Consider the following 20919-nt stretch of genomic DNA (forward strand, 5'->3'; position numbering starts at 1 on the left):
AAAAACCAGCGACCACAATAGTTCCCCCCCCCCCAAGTGATACAGAATGGCTAAAAAAAATCAGAAAAAAAAACAAATATTTAACAAATAAACAAAAAAAATATATATATAAAACAACACAAGTAAAACCTGTCTCCTTTTACTTGTAATGGGACTTTGCCTAAAGCAGTGTTCCCAAAAGTAGGCAATACATCCCCAAGTGGGAGATCGAATGGTCCAGGGGGCGATAGAATCTATGGATTTAACATAGGATCCTATGTGTTCACTTAAGTTGGGGGGCGATGAGAGAAAAAAATTTCTGAAGAAGAGGGGCGATGAAATGAAAAGTATGGGAAACTATGGCCTAGAGTATGGAGAGGTTTCTTTGGGCAAAGAACCTTGTCTTCTGCATATATTACCTTGAGGCAAGCTATGCTATAGTTAGAATAGTATCTGCCCTACTTAGAGGCAACTTGGATTCTTGTAATGTGGGAATTTTGACAGCGATTGATCAAAGAGTGTAAACGTGTGGAAAAAAACATACAAAAGCACTCATATCAATGAAGATAAATATATATTCCCTCAGGAAAAATAATTCTGGAAACCAGAAGAGAACAAAAGAATGAATTTTCCAAGGCATAGGAGGATGATTTAAATGACATTAAAGTGGAGGACCCTACGATAATGATATATGATACTATTTTTTCCAGAATAAGCATGCTAATGTTTGTATACAGGTACTTCCAACCAGGTTGTAGGAATAACTACTGATGCAGCTAAAATGCCCCTGCATAGAGCCAAAGCCGGGAACTCAAAACACATGGAGCTTACCCGGGCATGGTCCTGAGCCTGATATCAATAGTGCGTCCTACATAACGAGATCTGGTACCATGATTTGTGAAAGCAAGTAAATATGTAAGCTGTTGCTGTCAGCTAAAATAAGGGGCCCCTAAGGGTTAATGGCATTGAGCCTGCACTGCATTCAATTCCATGCTTCCTCCCACGAAAACCCTCACTGAATTAGGGGTCAAACTACTATTCAATTCATTGTAAAAACGGTATTTCAAATAAAATTACGATATATAAAAAAATACATGATTCTGATATGATGTATTTGATTTTGCTCTATACAAGAGAGTGGTACAATGTGATTCTACTTTGCATAGATTAAAAAAATAAGTGTAGATTTAAAACGCAATTGATGTAATAAATATACAATGTCAAATTGATTGAGATCAGTTGCAAGATTCATAACAAATAAATAAGCATTAACAAATCAATCTGCAAATGCTGAAGATGCAGATGGACAAAGCCTTTTATAGACAGGCCTTTGCTCAAACCTTGTCCTTTTAGACGTCACTGAGTTCGAACTATATACACTTGCATTATGGTTACTCTGATGACTAACTGCCAGTTCATCATCTGGACTAGAGCTGATGTCTATATACATTATGTCCTTTTGGCTCTCAGCAGTTACAATATCACACAATATCACATCGCTGTCTGGACTGTCAGTGACACATGAAGAAACATGACTAGTTGTATTCGAGCATTCAGGGAAACCAAAATTATCATTATCACTAGATATAAAATACTTGGGGGAATTTCTGTCGCTCTGAACTCTGTTTGAAAAGTTTCTGGTAATGGAATTGGCACAGCTGTCAATTAGTTCCAAGTCATTTCCCATAAATAAAGAAGAGCTGTTGGATCGATTATTATCACCTTCTTGATCGTGTGCTGTCTTTAAATCTGTTTCAGTAACTTTTTGATGCAAGCTACATATTTCAGTACCCTGTGGTTCAGATGTATTCATTTCCAGTTTTCTAGCACTATCATCACTATTACCAGTGCTTAAACTTAGCGAAGAACTTATAGGGCTGTGCAATGACCTTTGATTGTTCAAATTTTCTTCAGGAACTGATTTTTCAACTTCAGGAACTTCATCACTGCTATTTGTGGTCAAGCTCAATGATGAACTAATGGCATCAGTTGCAAGGTTTAGCTGGTGCTGAACTATCACATTCGGATAAGTGCTATCCTTTGCCAGAGATTTGAAATCACCGAACAGAATTTCAGAAAGGGTAAGCGAGGCTTCTGAACTTCCGCCTTCATCTTGATGCTTCTCAGAAACTTCTGCCGTTTCCGGTAGTATAAATGAATCATGCTTGCTTTCATCACTGCTATTAGTACTGACCTTATCTTCATCTGCACAATTATCACTTGTAGCTAATAGGGTAGGATCGCTGTTTCCTACTGAGCCAAAAAATATTTCATCCAAAGTAAAATCCTTCACTTCTTTGGTATTTACTTTGTTAACCGCATCCGAGAGAATTTCTGAAAGGCTTTCATTGCACTCTTTCAACGTTCCTATTTTTTCTGAAATAAGTTCAGAAACATGATCTTCGTTTAAATTGGACACCATGGCTGATGATTTGATAACACTTCCAGAGTTCAGCTCATCATTTATTATGGCAGATTTCAATTCAGAATGCTGATCATTTTGAGAAATAGATTTATAAGATTCCATGGATTTTAATGTACCTGCTGCAACTTCTTCAAGGAAAATTATTTCCTCATCACTACCTGCAGATGCAACAGGGGAAGGCATAAAAGACTCCCATTCCAAAGAGTTAGCACTTGTGTTTGGTCTGTTTTCAATGTCTTCAGAAACTACGGTTTTGCTGCTTTCATCATTGCTACTTTCATCAGAGTTGGACGGAATAGGAGAAAGAGGCAATGATTCCCATTTTAAAGGCTGCTTGACATTAGTTTTGGTATTAGACATAGTTGTATTTGAATTTGAAGAATCTAGTTTTCTAGTTGGGGAATCTGAAACTTCATCAAATGATAAGTCGAGTTCACTACTACTGCCACCAACACATGTTACTGAAGATGCCTCATCATCTTCACTAGTTGTCTCTTTTCTTTTCTCAACATCAGCAACAGAATCCTTCTCTGTGCATTCATCTTGAATTTTCTGAGCAGCTGAATTGTCAGATCGCTTTGGAATTTTTTCTGCAACTGAAACTTCACTATTCTCAACAATGACTTCCGTTTTTGTTCTATTATCAAGCATCTTATCGAATGCACTGCTAGGACAACAAGTGGTGGGTATGGAGCGATTCGTAAGCTGGTTGTCATTGACTTTATAAACTCTTGATGATTCAAGCAGATTATTGCACGTTGATTTTTCCGCAAATTGAGATAAAGAGATATGAACCTCATAATCAAAATTCAAACTGTCAATGCTTTGCGTTGCATCTAAAGAAATTGAAAGAAAAAAACCTTATAACTTTTAGTATGTTACACACATATCATAGAAGAAGTCCAATGTATATGCATCAGGAAAAAAATTTCTGGCCTAAATGCACATTAAATACAATCAAACTCTGCTATAACACATTTCAGGGCACCAAATATTTAGTTTGCTACATCCAATCTCATAAGAAAATATGGGATCCTTTCACATAAAATAAAAAATAACTGCTAGTCACAACCACAAAAAAATGACAACATAATGATCATAATTGGAAGTTTGCTATAGCTACATAAAATCAAGATTGGTGTTGTCATACATTAATTTTGCTTTGACCAGAGGGCATTAGGTGAGAATGATTTTGTTTTAGATAAATGCACCCTGTGTTAGAAAATCAGAGGAAAACTTGAAATTTTTGTTTCTCTCCACATGCTTTACATAATGTCTCGCTCAGGCAATAGACTGTGTTGTAACTGACCAATGACTGTCCCAAGGGGTCATGACTCACACAAGGCAAATTAGGGCCCATGTTTATTTTATTTTATTTTTTGTACTGCAAACAATCACGGCTATTTATGGAACATACATATTTAGTATTCGGTTAAATGGACAAGAGTGGCCCTCAGGAGCATTTGACAGATGTGACTACACAGGGCCCCGCACTTGAAGGAGTCCCAAATACATGGCAATATTTAAAAAATAATAAACTAGAATTATTCGCAACTCAAAGGAGACATGCAGATCATTTTCTCTACCAGCTCTGCGTCTGGTAATGGTGTTCCTGGAATTGGACTAATCCTGAGCATCTACTGACATTTTATTTTTGGCTTGAAATAAATTTAACTTGGATAATAATGCAGTTATTATAAACTCTAATTGAAACAGTAGACAGCACAACCAGTTTTTCAGCTAGGTGAGAATGTACCTGGAGGCTATTTGGTGAAGTTGAGAAAGGCTACTAATGCCTCTACTTCAGCACCTCACACCACAATGCTTGAAATAAGGGTCATGTCTCCAGTGGTGTAGATGGTAGCAAGCGCTGGAATGTAAGAGGGCCTGGATTTGAGTCCTGGCGAAGACCAGATTACTTTTTCTTACGAGTTCACCTCAGCATAAAATCCAGAAAATATGTTTCCTTGATATATTGGGCTGAGAAAAAGCCATCTATCTCTATGTAGTTAATATTTGTTTGATACATGATGCATATGTAAAGAGTATGAGTAACAGTGGATTCATTCTTACAGAAACTATCCGACAAGATGGAGATAAAGAAATTTGCTATTAAAAATAAACATAACATACTAGAGCTTTGGCCAGTGCAACATAAATTTAACTCTCCAAGAGAAGGCATAATGTAATCTTCACTCTCTGAATCTTCCTTATGTAGGCATGAGGATAGAAGTTGCAAAACCTAAACACAAAAATCAAATCAACAAATTTTTTTTCTCATTCTTCTGACATGAATGCAATGCAAAAAAAATGTAACTTAGCAGATGTAAATCTGACCACTAATTTCACAGCTAACATGCCAACACATGGAATTTTTAACATTAAAAATAATTGTTCTGAAGTGTGCAATCAAAAGCCAAAAGGAATGTGCAAGAATTGTTGAACATACTTGCTCGCCAGTTTTAGATGAAGGTATAGCAATGAAGTGTATGTCCTTGGGCTTCAGATAATTCACCATGCCATATATTTCTTCGAATGATGAATGAGTTGAGTAACAAGCTCTATATAACTTATTTCGCCAATCATAGTAACTGATTTTCTTTATTTTCAGGTTGAGAGCATAAAACATGGCACTTAATTTGATGCATCTAACATGAATCTGTAATTTTACAAGGCACAAGTATCAAACAAGTATCAAATAATAATTTTTTTCTTCAAATATTACCCATAATATAATTGATGTGACTAATATACCAAGTTGGAAGAAAAGTTTTAGGGGCAAAAAGGCTGCCATAGTGTGACCATTTTTCTCAATGTTTTCCCAACACTAGCAGTGTTAGATTCCGTGGCCATCACCAAAATCAGCAAGAAAACTAACTGGATTACTCGGAGCTTCTAGTGCAATTGCATCCTTCCATATGTAAAGCTACCTCTCATGGTTTCTATATCAGTTTAATATTCACTATGACTGATCAGGATAAGCAGCACCTGACAGGCTGAAAAAGGATATGTACATGTGGTCATTGATTGGTAAGCTGTTGAAAAGGCTTGGACTTGCCTTGAAACAAATCTTCAAATTTAGTGTCACGTTACGCAATTTAGAACTTTCCTGATGATGCCAAGCACTGGTGTAATGGAACATTGAGGAAAATGAGACCATTCACTCCCCCCCCCCCCAAGAAACTTATCTTCCAATTGATAACACAGCAGCAGAAACATCTTAAATTAATAATCTGCATAAATAAAGACTTTTCATTTTTCTGTGTTGAGCAAACAATAGCATACTGGCAAGTATCATTTACATGTCCAAAGAGCCAGTTAACATTACTATGCATAATTCAATCCAATTTGTCTTTACCCTGAAAGTCCACCATAAATCAGATTAATTAACATTTTCACCCATGATGGCGAATCCCAGAATTTCCTTTGTATATGGTGATAGTGCCACAATCAAACACAATCAAATTATGCCACAAGTATATGTGGCATAATTTGATTAATTTTCATTACAACAAAAATGGTACCATGGGAAAATTCACAAAGGTAAGGTTATCTCTACTTAGTATGGTATATTAAGGGTTATTATATATAATATGGTTATATTGCATTCATTTGTTACGGTATCCACTTTACTATGGTTGTGGTTTCAAACTGTGCATCATGGCTGACTTCCAGGGGCATTAGATAACTCTGTCAAGGGCATCCTGCTTAGCCAAGGATATTAATGAGTACTTGATCTTTGTGGTTAGAAAGTTATCAGGTTTACTCTACTCAAGTTACCGACACGACCCAGCCTCCTAGGAAGTGAAGAGAGGAAGTTGTCTTGCACAACAACTTGGACGTGAGCGGTCATCAATCAATCAATCTACTCAAGTTATGCAACCATTATTGCCATGAAAGTAGTAGGTACATATGTGATAAAATTGCAGAACCACAGTACACACGATTTGATTTATTTATGAGGAAGTCTCATATCATTTTCAAAGAAAATAGTGAAATTCAGAAATTTCCAATTATGTAAAAATATACTAACTGGAGCACCATTCTCAGACACGTAGCCACAGTCGGTTGTACCATTGTTATGAAACATTTTTGCGATGGCGTTTCCAGGTGACATATATTCACAGGAATGTATCTGAGTGTCTTGTGATTGGCATGTGACGGCTTTCTCTATTTCAGGAATGAGCTTATATTTTTTGAACTTCTTATTTCCAACATGAACCTGGAAGGGGGGGAAAATTGCAGCATAATCAATCATAAAGTCAACTTTATACAATTGCAAAAAACATAGGAATTAAAACTGAGTTTCAATAATTTTCTATGTTATACTAACATTACATTATGTGGATTAAAACATTTACATGATACAAAAAATCTGTATGAGAATTTACAGGGAAAATCGATCTAGTAAAACATCAATGGAATGTATCATCATGGTGAACATCAATAGTGATGTCATACAACTTAGTGGTACAGTGATATCTATACCAATACAGTGATACACTTGGCTAAGGAAGGTAATTCATTCTGGAATCACATTCATTTGTCTAAATCTATGTAAGTTGAAATATGCTCTTTTCCATAGGTTTCTATATGGAAACATATTTAATTCATTCAAAGAACTGTCAAAAATTTTAAAGTAATTTTCATAAAGTACTAAGAAACCCTATAAAAAATATAAATAAAATAAGAGAAGGCTGAGATAAACAACTTCACGATTGGATGAAGGAGATTTTAAAGAAAGATGAAAAACTGAACATCTTTTTTTATTTTACACTATGCAGAGCGGACCTTAGGGGAGTGTGTGACAGGCGAGGTTGCAGCAGGCCCCCACTGTTTGGGGGCCTGCTTAATAGGTGAACCCCCTCTCCCCGGGTTTTGAAAATACACTACAAATTATATATAAATATATATATATATGCGTACCTTTAGTACATGCTCTTTGCCCCCCCCCCCCCCGGAAAAAGTTGAAATGACGGCCCTGTAGGTGAATAAAAGTGAAAAACTCCTGAATAAAAGTGAAAAAATATAATTCCTAACTGCACAAATGGTCAGAAATATACGTCTCTATATCAACAGAGAAGAATCATCTTCCTCCTTTTTTCCCCATATCACAAATCCTCAGTAAGCAATACAGCAGCTTACAAAGTTAATCATCTATTCGCGATGGGCACAGAATCAAATCTGGAAGCATTCAAAAATGCATTTAGATTCCGATCAACTACAGCAGGACTGAAAATATCCAAGTAATACCATATTTCCCCGTATCAGCTGGCATGCCTGGAAACAGGGAAGACTAGCATGAAAAGAATACCAATATTTACTGGCATGCCAGGAAATTTGAACCACAGATTCTGGAAAATTTGTAAATATCTTAATTCTAAAAATTTATTGAATTGGCTTAATGCATATTGTGATCTTTATTAAACCTTGCTCTTCCTGGCATCCCGGGAATGGACCAGACCTCAACATTCAAAAAGCTGGTGTCACTTGAGTTTCACAGTATGCCAGTTAATGCAGGGGAATAAAGTATCAGTCATTAACGTCCTCGATTTAAAAAAAAAGATGGTTGGTTGGCTTTCCAGCCAAGTGCCACAATCTGGTGGTACATGCACCATAAGGCAGTTAGTAAAATATCTGGGATTTCTGGTGTCGTTTAAGTGAATCACAACCACACAAATGACACCACAGCAATTAACTAAGTAAAGGCAGCATAGCACAAAGTAACACTGATGTGAATAGGTGCATGAGAGCAGACTAACAGATTACAGTTGAGCAATCCACTGTCCAAATGATCCAGAATTTACTAGGCTTTTGTTTAAAATGTTTAATAAGGCAGGGTTTCCATATAGAAACCCTGCTATGCATGTTGCTCCAAAGCAGATGGATAGCCACTGCACCATGGCAATGAAGTTGCTTCTGTACAAATGACTTCAATTCACTAGGAAGTATCGAGATTGGATCTCTTGGTCTGATTGACAAAGGTTTGCTTCCTTGGAAAAGCCTCATTCTATTCAGTATGGAATGGATGAATGCTGCTTGAAAACAATATCTGAAAAGAAGACTAACCATTGCTGGAAAAATACAAGTTGGTAATACCTAGGGCTAGAATTTCTATGACCTTGCATATTTTTTATGCATTTTACGTAGTTCCTTATTTTTAAAAGATAGAGTATTTTTCATTATTTTCAGTGATTTTAAGCAATATTTTCATGATCTTCAGAATTTCATGCATAATTTTTCATATTTCAGCATGACAATGAAGAGCGTCCCCCCCCCCCCAAACTCTCTCTCTCTTCCTAAGTTTCATTTTCCGCAATTGCCAATTTCACTTACCTTCTACATAGCTTTTCCGCAACGATTAGTGATTTTTTGGCGATATTAGCGACTATTGTCAATTTTATTTGTGCAACTTTGGCATAATTTTATACAATGATTGGCAATTTTCTGTATTTTTCTCAAGGAAATATGGCCAACCTATTTATAAAAGCATATTTTTATGCTTTTACTGCATATTTTTAGTTTTTTTTAAAGGCATAAATGAATTTTTTATGGAGCATATTCTGCAGTTTTTAGGTCATAAAAATCCTAGCCCTAGTAATAACAGTATTATTTTGACATTACTCTTTTGCTTCATTTTCTTTGCTATCCAGCAGCTAGAGTGCATGAGATAGGGTACTCAAGCTTGTTACTTTTTTTTTTCAGCCCCAATACAGCAAGGAAATAGGCCTTTTCTGGATATTATGTCGAAGTAAAGCTGGAAAGAAAGGTCATCTGATCTCTGCCGGGAATCAAACCCAGTTCCTCCAGCACACCTGTCCAGTTTGCAAGAGGACCTGGGTCGATTCCCAGTGAAGGCTAGGTGACTTTTTTGCGAGTTTACCTCAGCATAATATACAGAAAAATGTCTATTTCCTTGTTATTTCCTCATATGAACATAGCCCATATTTATTTACTTCCCATTGCTTTGACAAATTACTATGCCAAGAAACCTGATACTTATACTCAAAAAATATTTCCTCGCCATTTTCCAAATGAATGTCTGTATTTTCAACATTAAAAAAATTAGGAAATTAGTTCATCAATAAAAATTGTGAACAATAGAACATGTATTATTAATAAAAGGAGGACACAACTGCATATTCACCTTCATTCCTAGGATTTCATGTAAAGAGATGAAGACATATTCATATCCGTACTGAGCAGGGCATTGAAGGTAAATCAAATGGTTTTTGCCTTGATGAATCCAAGGTTTCACCAGGTTAACTACCTCGTCCAGACACTGCTGTCTCGATGGTAAGCTGTAGGATTTCTCTTCACAGAAAGTGGCATCAAGGTACATCTTGTCTATGTCTTTCAACCTAGAATCAATACAGCAACAAAATACTTTTACATGCATGACAAAATTCAATACAATTTCTTTACAAAATTCAAATTAAGAACATTTTTGAATGTGTTGAAATCAATGGAAAAGCTTGTATATAAGTTGGTGGGACACTGTAGCTCAGGTTAATAAGGTATTTATTATACCAGAGGATGTTTAATAGCACTATGAGTTTGATACTTCCTTAGAGCTTGTCATAATAATTTATGATGTAGAACATAGTTTCCCAACCTTTTTGTCCCATCATCCACTTCTTCAGAAATTTTTTTCTCCCATCGCCCCCAACGCAATCTAACCCATAGCATCCTATGTTATACTCGTAGCTTCTACTGCCCCCCCCCCCCCAGAACATTCCATCACCCACCCACCCTGGATGTTATAGCCCATGTTGGGAATCACTGACGTAGAGGAACAAGTTTTGCTAGTAGAAATAGGTGTCTGCAACCTTGCATTATATGGGGGGGGGGGGGGGGTTCCTTAAATTATTGAAGACCTATTACCATTTGATTTTTTATTGTAATTCTGAAATTATTCCCATCATAAGTTTTTGAATTTTTGTTGAATGTGTTTATACATTTATTCTGGTATTTTTTCAGCATTTACATATATTCTGTAACAATATGGTTAGCAGACTGAAGCATTTTTTTAAAACTGAAAGGTGGCCAAAATAATAAAATTTTCATTATCACGTAAGTGAGCATTGTCCAACATGTACAATGCATATACACTGAAGAGCCAAAAAAACTGGTTCACCTGCCTAATATCGCGTAGGGCCCCCGCGAGCCCGCAGAAGTGCCGCAACACAACATGGCATGGACTCGACTAATGTCTGAAGTAGTGCTGGAGGTAATTGACACCATGAATCCTGCAGGGCTGTCCATAAATCCGTAGGAGTAAGAGGGGGTGGAGATCTCTTCCGAACAGCACGTTGAAAGGCATCCCAGATATGTTCAATAATATTCATGTCTGGGGATTTAGGTGTATAGCGGAAGTGTCTAAAGTCAGAAGAGTGTTCCTGGAGCCACTTTGTAGCAATTCTGGATGTGTGGGGTGTCACATTGTCCTGCTGAAATTGTCCAAGTCCGTCGGAATGCACAATGGACATGAATGGGTGCAGGTGATCAAACAGGATGCTTACATACCTGTCACCTGTCAGAGTCTTATCTAGACGTATCAGGGGTCCCATATCACGCCAACTGTACACGTCCCATACCATCACAGAGCCTCCACCAGCTTGAACAGTCCCCTGTTGACATGTAGGATACATGGATTCATGAGGTTGTCTCCATACCCGTACACATCCATCAGCTCAAAGCAATTGGAACCCAACCGAGACTCGTCAGACCAGGCAACGTGTTTCCAGTCCTCAACAGTCTAATGTCGGTGTTGTCGGGCCCAGGCAAGGCGTAAAGCTTTTAATTTTTTACCACATTCCCGATATTCACGGTACACTCGTGAAATGGTGGTACGTGAAAATCCAAATTTCATCGCTTCCTCGGAGATGCTATGTCCCATCTCTTGTGTGCAGACTATAACACCACGTTCAAACTCACTTAAATCTCGATAACCTGCCATTGTAGCAGCAGTAACTGATCTAACAACTATGCCAGACACTTGTTGTGTTATATAGGCGTTGCCGACCACAGTGCTGTACTCTGATTGGTTCCATATCTCTTTATTTGCATACGCATGCCTGTACCAGTTTTTTTGGCTGTTCAGTTTATGTGCATAAAGCAGATACAGGCTCTTTGAAAACTGGGTTGAATCACAGAAGCCCAGTTCACATGTGCAATAAAACATCCCCGGAAGTTCAGAGTAACAGGGATTTTCACTACAAACCATTCACATGAGGTTTAGTTTATGCCGGTAATCCCCCTCTTCTTTCCGGAAGTCGTCACTAGTTACATGGGTTGAACGGAAGTGGTTGATTCAAGATGGCTGACGAAGGAGCTTACAGTAGTTTTCGCGGTGCAAAGGATTATAGGAGAGAAGGTCAGTGTCGACCACCAATCCACCCCAAGAAAGATGTGCTTTTTTTGATGAGCTTCTCTCCCACCTTTTTTTCCTATGAAGGGAAAAAGTTGCCGTGCCGGTAATTATCACCAAAGCGACCCCCAATCTTGCACATGTGAAAGGGGCTAGAGGGCGTGCATAATGTTATAAAGCAAGAATGATAATCTGCCTTGGCCCCTCGTCAAATCACTTTCTAGAGAGGGGAAGTGGCAATTTCCCCTTTTTTATATCAAAATATTTGTGTGATTAACCTTAGTATTCTTATTTTCCTCACTGAGATTTTTGGTAGATCAAGAACAATTAAAAAAATAACATTGCAGATAATGACATAACATAGACGTGTCTCATCATGAATGCACACATACTAATGTATGCATTTTCATTCATGGTATAGTATGCTAAATTCAGTCTGTAAGCTAATAAAATCTGGATCTCAGATTGTGGTGCCAATTTCAAGGGTGCCAAAATTGGATAGCAGAGATGTTGTAAAGGGGGATAGAGGGAGAAAAATCTGCATTCAGCACAGAGAACTAACCCAAAAGCTGGCTGTGATCATGCATAATTCTAAATACAAACCTGCCGTCTTCGTAATGTAAGGGCACGAATCGTCTTATATCGCCATTTTCAATTCTAAAATCCCCTGTGTAAAGAACTCGTCCATTATCACCTTCAAAAAGAAACCTGAAATACACAAATGCAATTTAATCATAATTATAAATAAAAATGTTTTATTTATGCCCATCTATTAGGCCTATTGATAGATTTTAGGCCTAATTGATAATAAAAATGTTTTATTTATCAATTAGGCTTTTTTTGCATATGGTAGGGTGTATATAACTCAAAAATTCCTAGAAAAATAGTTTTTTCCAGCTAACCCCCCTTAATTCACAAGAAAACCTTTTTTCCATAAAAAAATCTCATTTTTTTTCTATTGAAACACTGGGTTTAAATGAAAACGTTGGAGCACAGGATGCAAAAACAAGATGGAAGTCAGAACAATCAAAATGTGTGTGCGAAGTGCAGCTATAAAAACAACAATTACCAACATCATCTTAAAATATTTCAATAATTTTTCACAACAAAATAGCAATAAGAATGCTACAAATAAGTAATAATTCTTAATGAAGCTGAAGGATAATCTGAAATACAAGAAATAGTGAAGCCAAACTTGCATGATTTGGTATATGATAGAGGTTTGCACACATAATTTTTTAATCACTGTAATAACAAACGATCATAATTCTGAAACTTACATGACTGATCCTGGGCAATGACCTGATGGCAAAAGAGTCACAACAACTTGTATGTCCTTAAATAACAACGACATGCTGTTATTGCAAATGAAATTAGAAAACAATATTTTTTAGACAAAATAGTGCATCAAGTAAAAGATGTTTTCATCTCGTGTCAGTTTAATATTCCTAAAGTGTGTGATGAAGTGTTTAAGCTTTCCATTATGAACACAGTCTGCTTCAGTTAAGGGAGAATATAATTTTTTTAACAATTTGTTTCAGTGTAAGCTCTACCAAGGGATGCTAGAAACCAAAAACAGCGGGAAAGGGGGGGGGATTCAGGAATTCAGAAAAGGAAGGAGAAGAAATGAAAAACAAAGAGGGATGGAAGGAATTAAAAACAGGGTAAAGAAGTGGATAGAAATTCAAGAAAAAGAGGGTGAAAATTCAGAAAAAACATGCAAATACAACAGACTCTCAATATTCCAGCTGTGTCGCTAATCTGGCTCATCCAATAATCTGGCATTTTTTAGGCAGGTTTCCTTTGAGCATAGAAGAGGAAAACATGCCATTATATCTCTGTGCACAGAAGTTTATATTACTGAAATGATCTTTCTTCAATTGACTTCCAGTAATCCAGCGAGTTTGATAATCTGGCACACCCTGGTCTGTTATGTGCCAGATTAGCAAGAGTCTACCATAATGAGTAGAAATTCAGAAAAGAGCCAAAAAAGAATCAGAAAAGAGCAAGAGGAGAATAAATTAAAAAAAAAAAAAAAAAAGATGTATTGGAATGATTGCAAGGTGTTGCCATTTTTTTATTAACCAAAAAAAATGGTGTCAAATTGAAGAAAAATTGCCAATTGTACAATGAGACTAAACAGATTTTGGATGGATACAGGAGATATTTTTTGCAATACGAATAGTACGTATACCAAAGCCTTCTAGATGAGCACTAGTCTATTTGAGGCTTTGTATATATTTGCCTTGTCTGTCGAGCATCATGTGATCACAACTAAAAAACTGATGGTTCACTTTCTCTCACTGCAGGCAAGGCTCTCTTAGCAAGTTGAAGGGGGCCAGGCATAAGCATTTTTTGGGCTCCTCCTTTTATTTTAAAGAAAAACCAAATCGAAAAACAGGCCTATGCATTATACTTAATAATGAAACCCTTCAATAGTTTGAGAGCCTGTGCTTGATTTAGGCTCCATTCATTAAGATATCACTGACTATGGGGCGGCATTGATAGCACAAGTCCATGAAAGATTGTCTCAGTCACTTGTTGGGTGTAAATGCAAACAGAACTACAGAATTTCAGAGTGAAACCCTTGCTCTTCTATACCATTCCAGAAATACTTGAGCCTTCAATACGAAATAAATAAAAATACAGTAATTTAAAATAAACCAACATGCACCTAATTTTAAAAAGAATTATGGCTGGCCTTAAGAAGAATGATTGTGGAACAAATCATATGAGTTTTCACTAGTCTTATGGGAAAGTTCGACTAAATATAAGAGTGTTTTGAATTATAATTATGTGTTCACAGAACCAATTATGCTGGTAAGCCAAAGATCCACCCATATTTCTAGATAATGCAAACATCTCATATCTAGGAATTTGTCATGAATAGTGGAGAGCAACATCACACACCTCTCTCTTAACACTAACTCATTGGATAGGTGACAGATAATTAAAATCACAAGAACAAACGTCCCTATTTTTTGGAATAAACAGGGGTAGGAAATATTTGCTTTATTCTCCCAACCCTTCTCCAGAAATCCAGCATTTCTTTCACTACTGCCTTTCGAAGTTATTAGCACGAGTTCCAAATCATACTAGTAGCGATTATAAAAGAGAAGAAAGCACTTACTCTTTCTGTAGTGTCATCTTTTGTGCTTATCACAGAAGCCTTTTCTATTGGCAAACTAACCTAAAACAATTCAAATTTTAGAAAAATCACATTTCTCAAAGGGTAACTTACAAGAGCCATTTAGAAAATATTGATCCATATATTTCTAAGAGGAAATAAATTTTTTTTCTTATTAACCAATGATTCTTCACATATTAGATGGGCATCGAGAATGGGTAACTCACGATGACATATCTGATGTCAGTGCATCAAATCATTTACAAACACCTGCTGATTTGTCTCTTCTGAGTTGGAAAGATAGACCCTCCCGTAAAATATAACATGCATAACACAAGACAGAAATGCAGAACATTGTTAAGTTTTAAATATGTAATGTAGTGGATTCTCGCGGCATATTTTAATTAAATTTTTTTTACGTTTGCAGTCCCTAACAGCTAACGACTTATAACTGCAATCTAAGTCTGTTTTTCATTTGATACAATCGAATCGGAGTTATAATGAATTCCAAGAGACTGGAGAAATCACTTCATTATAACAAAATTTCGTTACAAAGGCATCCCAGGTTTTTGCATTGTTCCTATGTAAACTTATCTGGGGGATCCGAAAAGTGTACTAGAACAGGATTTTTGCTGTAACTATATTCATTAAAACTTGATTCAACAGTATTCAGAATTTGTCCAATCTGAATGATTCAGATCAAAATGGATTAGTAAATTTGCGGTTTTTCCTTAATACTTACCTTGGTATCTTCTTTATCACAATTTTTTCAAGCAAAGGATTATCACTTCTAAAAATTAAGAAATTTGGTATATTAATCACAAATTTTCATAGACTTACCAAATATTCAGTTAAATGCCTGTACCTATCATCATTTTCAAGAAGAATCTTTGAAACATGTGACAAATATATCTTAATGTCCGGCCTAAAAGGAAGAATTGACAAATGTATATTGGCAAAATTAATATTATATAATAACTAGAGCCTGGATTACATGCAATAAAAAGTGACAAAATAGCCTATGCAATTAAAAATGTCAAAATAAAATGCTTAACACTTAAAAATACCAAATACGCCCTTAAAAAAAAATATACACTAAAAAGTTACGAAATATATAACAAAAATGAGAAAATACAGTAAAACCTCGTTAAGTCGTCACCCTAATAAGTTGTCACTCCGGTTAAGTCGTCACTTTTTTTCAGGCCCTTCTACCTCTCATATACAACAATTTTATTAAACCTTCGTTTACTCCTCGCTAATTTTGGTTAACTAGTCACTATGAATGCTTAAAAGCCACCATAAAATCCTATATACCCAAACGAAACAGTTTAAGTAACGAAAGTTACACTGGGGAAGTTCATTTGCAGACTAAGGTTTTTGGAATGCTGGGGACTGTTCAAGCGAGCTCATTTCTGAATGGGCTCAACTGGAGAAACCGCGAGACACCCAGGCTCTGTCGCAAGAAACAACATAAGCACTTCAGCCCCCCCCCCCCACAGGGCATCTCCGGCAAAACCAAAATTTATTGATACGTCAAAGATTAGTGCAAGGAAATCAAAAATTATGTAAATCGAAGAATCAAATTAATCAAGTCAAAGTGCAACGGGCACGGATAATAAATAATAATTGAAAGCATGGGCTCTACTAATTTAGGGCTTGAAATTTAAACAAAATATCTTTGTTGAAAAAAATTTGACATTCTTTCCCAAAAGTTGAGGTCTTCCCTGCCCAGGACCCCTCCACCAAGTCAAAAGTGTTCAAGATCACTTTGTAGTTGTATCATTAACTACTGATGAAGAATTAAAATACTAAAATGAAATTTAATGTCTATGTAAAATTAATGTGCAATAGAGAGTTCTGTTATGAAGAAAAGCTACTTATTGCTTTAGACTAACAGTTGCTCTGTTGGTCTAAATTAAAAATTACTAGTATAAATCAAAGTGTATATTTTACCACAATAATTTAAGTAATAAGAGATAAAAAAGGTATTTATTCTTTTGCGATCTATAAATTTTATTAATATTGTTATTTTGATTCATACTTTAATAAATTTCATATTACTTTAAATTAATACAATTTTCACAACATTGCAAATTGAAACTGACGTCACTCCGCTTAAGCCGTCATAATTTTTCGATAACTTGAGGTGACGACTTATCAAGGTTTTACTGCATATATGTAAAAAAATCCCCGTGCAACAAAAGCAGATATATTTTCAAAATACAAATTTTTTATTTCTTGATGCATATTCATTATTTACAAGAACATATTCCCATATATGCATATGCTTAAAATGCATATGCCTATAACTTCTACACATTTCTTATCTAGACATTTTTAATTTCTAGTTAGTCTGCTCAGAAACTAAATGCCAGTAACAAAATAATTTTGAATGTTATTTCTAAAAAAAAACACTTTTGACGCTATCTCTAGAAATAGCTTCACAATGAAACAGGTTAACCTCCACTGATTAAATATTTTATCTGTCACTAGCTTAGATGGTGGTAGAGCACTCGAGTGGCATTCGAGCGACCCGGGTTCGAGTCATGGTAGGAGCAGAGATAAAAACTTTCCAAAAATCAGTATCTCTACAAAATTAGCCAGTTTTTCCGTATATCTTGTATCTCTCTACTAATTCACTAAATCCCACCTGTTGGTGGAAAACCAATATTATGAAAATATTATTAGCAATAATAATTTGAAAAATTAAAAAAAAAAAGTAATCGACCTTTTATAAACCTTCAAAAATATACACTTATATGCATTAATGCTAAAAAGGCCAAAATATGCAAATGCATGTGTGCCTTTGCGTATAATCCAGTATATAATAATAACTTAATCTTAAATAATAATAATCTTTGTCTTAACCCTTTCTGGTGCGGTTTCCCCATAGTGAGACCACCTGTTTACCTTGTTTTCTATGGGTTTTGAAAAATTGTCTGTGCTGCAAAGGGTTAACCCTTACAGCAGCATTGACAAGATATCTAGTCTAACTTAACGCCTGGTATTTCAGCAATTATGAGATATCTTTTGCCTCCTTAAAAAACCCTCTTATTTCAGCAATGGCACAAGCCTAGCTATCTCCGTAAAGGAAGCTTCGCTCAAAACATGTTTTTCATCCTCCCCTGCAACCTGTCAGATCAACTACCACTGGACGGAGTCAGCTTTTGCTCGAAGTTTGATAACCAAAGGAGAGAGACTGTTTATTTCCGTTTCTTCAGGACAGTATAGAAATATGAGTAGTTGTGAATAGCTCTGATATCTATGTTAGATAGGGGAAGTAGGCATGATTGATAGTAAAATACAGTATTAATAATAAAAACGGCTAGAGTATATATCTTCCTCCATTATTTCTTTTAATTATTCTTGCAGTTGGAGGTGGGGAGGGGGACAATCAGATGCACATAATCGGGGGAAAAAATCTTCTTTAAATAAAATATAGCATTTTGCGATTTTGCGCAGGGTTTAGTGCTTTTCACTTCGGCAATTATGATAAAGATCTGTGAAATTTTAGAAACTGCTTGAAGGGTAAGGTGTATGCCCATTGAGCATGTAACTCAAGATAATGCATACATGAATCAGTACTTTATATACCAGAACTAGGCATATGATTTTAAAAAAATACACGACCAAGGCATGTCGGGTCCAAAATATTTGTCCAGCCTTGGTGCGCTGGAATGCATATTCATGAATTATTGGACAAAATGTAAACATTTGAAAATCAAATGTTCCTCAAATTCTGCGGCTAATGTAGAGGAATCTGGTATTTATATAAGAATCAATCAACATTTTCATATAGTGTATTTTTCTACTTTTAGTAATAATGTGAACACCCCGTATTCCCAAGAGATCTTTACAATCTGTCCAGGGAATTTGTTAGTGTGTTAGTAGACATCCATGCCCGAACCCAGACCTGCACAGTCAGAAGCTAGCTCCCTAACCACTGGACTGCCAGGCGGATTATTTATTTTAAATATGACTAAAAAATCAATGTAATACATGTTTATTCATAAACTTAAAATCAAATTGAAGGACAAAAACCTTTCATTTAAGCTGTCAAAGAATGCATAGCTATGAAGTCCTTTCATATGATCTGCAAAAAAAAGAAAAAATGACATTAGCCATTATATCACAAACTGAATATTTGTTAAGAAAGAAACATTTAATCACAAATTTTGACATGGCAGCCTTTTGATTACTCATCATTATGTCAATGAAAAACTTATTTTTGGTACCGTATAATGTTTTTCCATATTTTTAGGCGTTTATACAAGTTTTGAGTCTCATGGAAATTTTAATCCCTGGCTGACCAAGCGTCTAGATGCAGCAGTAACTCGTGGGAAAAATTAGCCAAAATTAGTCGACATGAGAAATTTCTTAGCGTTTGTGGGAAATTTTGAGAGTTCATCAAACAAAAGAATTTTTGTTGAGAAAAATATATAAATGCAAAACAAAGCCTTTCTAGTATAAATACTACTAAATATTTCCACTGATTGGTGGCAGCATAGTTGTTGGAATGTGTGTGTATATTATAGGTGGGGGTAATTTAGTCAAAAGGGAAATTTTTGAGGGAAATTTTGCTTGGCGAGGTTACCATCACTGAGTTGCAGCCATGGGGGCATCAGAACATAGGCAGAGATAGACTTGGAAGTCTGGGGGGCATGATCGTTATTGCTGGGGGGGGGGGGGGCAAGATGTCAATTCATATATACATTAGATCAGTTGACTCCACCTTTGACATTGGCACCCGTATTATCTCCGCCCATGTATCAGAAGTGTTTTGAAATTGAGGGTGCTCATCTTGAGTTTTACGTAGAAAACTTTGATTTGTGAATAAATTCTAGGGGTGCTCGGACCCATGCCATAAACTATCGTGGGTGGCGATCATTGGCGTATGCAAAGGGGGGAGACCCCTCCCCCCTCAAGCCGAGATTATAGTGTTATTTTGCCGGAAAAAATGTAAACCTCCCTGAGAAACTTACGTACGTACGCCTATGGTGCCGAGCACCCCTGGCTCCGACGCCTATGCTCAATTAATTTTCTAAATATACCGCATATCTGGAAATATGCCACTTCGTTCATTTTTACGAAGTTAGGCTTGAGACCGGAGGTCATACTTGGCCCCGCGGGATGAGCATTTACGTCGGACCTATAATTAAATTGTTTGTAGTTAATTTGGGTTACCGTTAATTTGTTTACAGCCATCTACTCTACGTAAACCGGGCCACAACTAGGGGGGGGGGCAGGAGGGTCTGGTGCCCCGGGCGTTGGACTAGAGGGAGGGGGGGGGAACCGAATTCACCCCTTAACTGCTCCTTCTGCACTGCACGGGGGCACCAAACTGAGTGCTCGCCCCGTTGCGATCCTCGTTAAGAGGGGGGAGGGGTGAGAAGAATCGATGGAATTGAAAAAGAAAGCGGCGCCGAATTCATCCTTTAACTGCTTCCTTTACATGCCAAGGGGCGCCTAAATTCCGGCTTGCCCCGGGTGACAAAGTATCTAGTTGCTGCCCTGTGCGTAATAGATACCGGAAATGAGATTATGCACTAGAAACAATTTAAAAAAAAAGGCGTGAATACCTGAATGGCAGTGAGACAAGAAGTAAACGGACGACGAAAAGTTGTTTCTGTCGAAGCAGTCGATGGATATGAAGGGATATTCCCACAGCAATCCCATAAACGTGCTCATTATCACAGAGATATTCTGGCTGGCATTATCGTCTGGCTGGGATCTTGTCAACAAACAATAACGTTTTTGTTTGTACTTCCCCGACGCGATGGTCATTTATCCACACACAATCGTATGTGTCTGTCATCTATTAACAAGTGCTGACCTTTTCAAACAGATGCGGATTCTTAAAATATCAGAACCTTCGATCTGAAACTACGGCCATAAGCTCCGGCTGGGACAACCGGGACGCTGCCCTTGGGCCCAGTGTCGTCTTAACGTATGGGTCCACCCGGACACGGCCCGGGGGCCTCACGGAAATGAGAGCTAGTTGAAAATTTCTAGAATTTA

The 20919-nt window shown here is 36.7% G+C and overlaps 1 protein-coding gene across 1 annotated transcript; it reads right to left on the bottom strand.

Moving 5' to 3' along the window:
• Positions 1-253: 253 nt before the first annotated feature.
• On the bottom strand, positions 254-20655 carry LOC149078000 (uncharacterized). The gene is made up of 11 exons (XM_089241558.1): positions 20481-20655; positions 18943-18994; positions 15742-15826; positions 14905-14964; positions 13055-13110; positions 12378-12482; positions 9552-9765; positions 6438-6626; positions 4854-5063; positions 4538-4646; positions 254-3240 (listed from the first exon to the last, which is right to left on the bottom strand). Exons 1-11 carry the CDS (start codon positions 20587-20589, stop codon positions 1256-1258), a joined length of 3174 nt encoding a protein of 1057 aa, XP_089097684.1. The 5' UTR covers positions 20590-20655; the 3' UTR covers positions 254-1255.
• Positions 20656-20919: the final 264 nt, after the last annotated feature.

Source organism: Pholcus phalangioides, unplaced genomic scaffold (genome assembly GCF_987345545.1).
Source record: "Pholcus phalangioides strain wild (caught in Gottingen) unplaced genomic scaffold, Ppha-v1.0 ptg000014l_1, whole genome shotgun sequence".
Lineage (NCBI taxonomy): Eukaryota > Metazoa > Arthropoda > Arachnida > Araneae > Pholcidae > Pholcus > Pholcus phalangioides.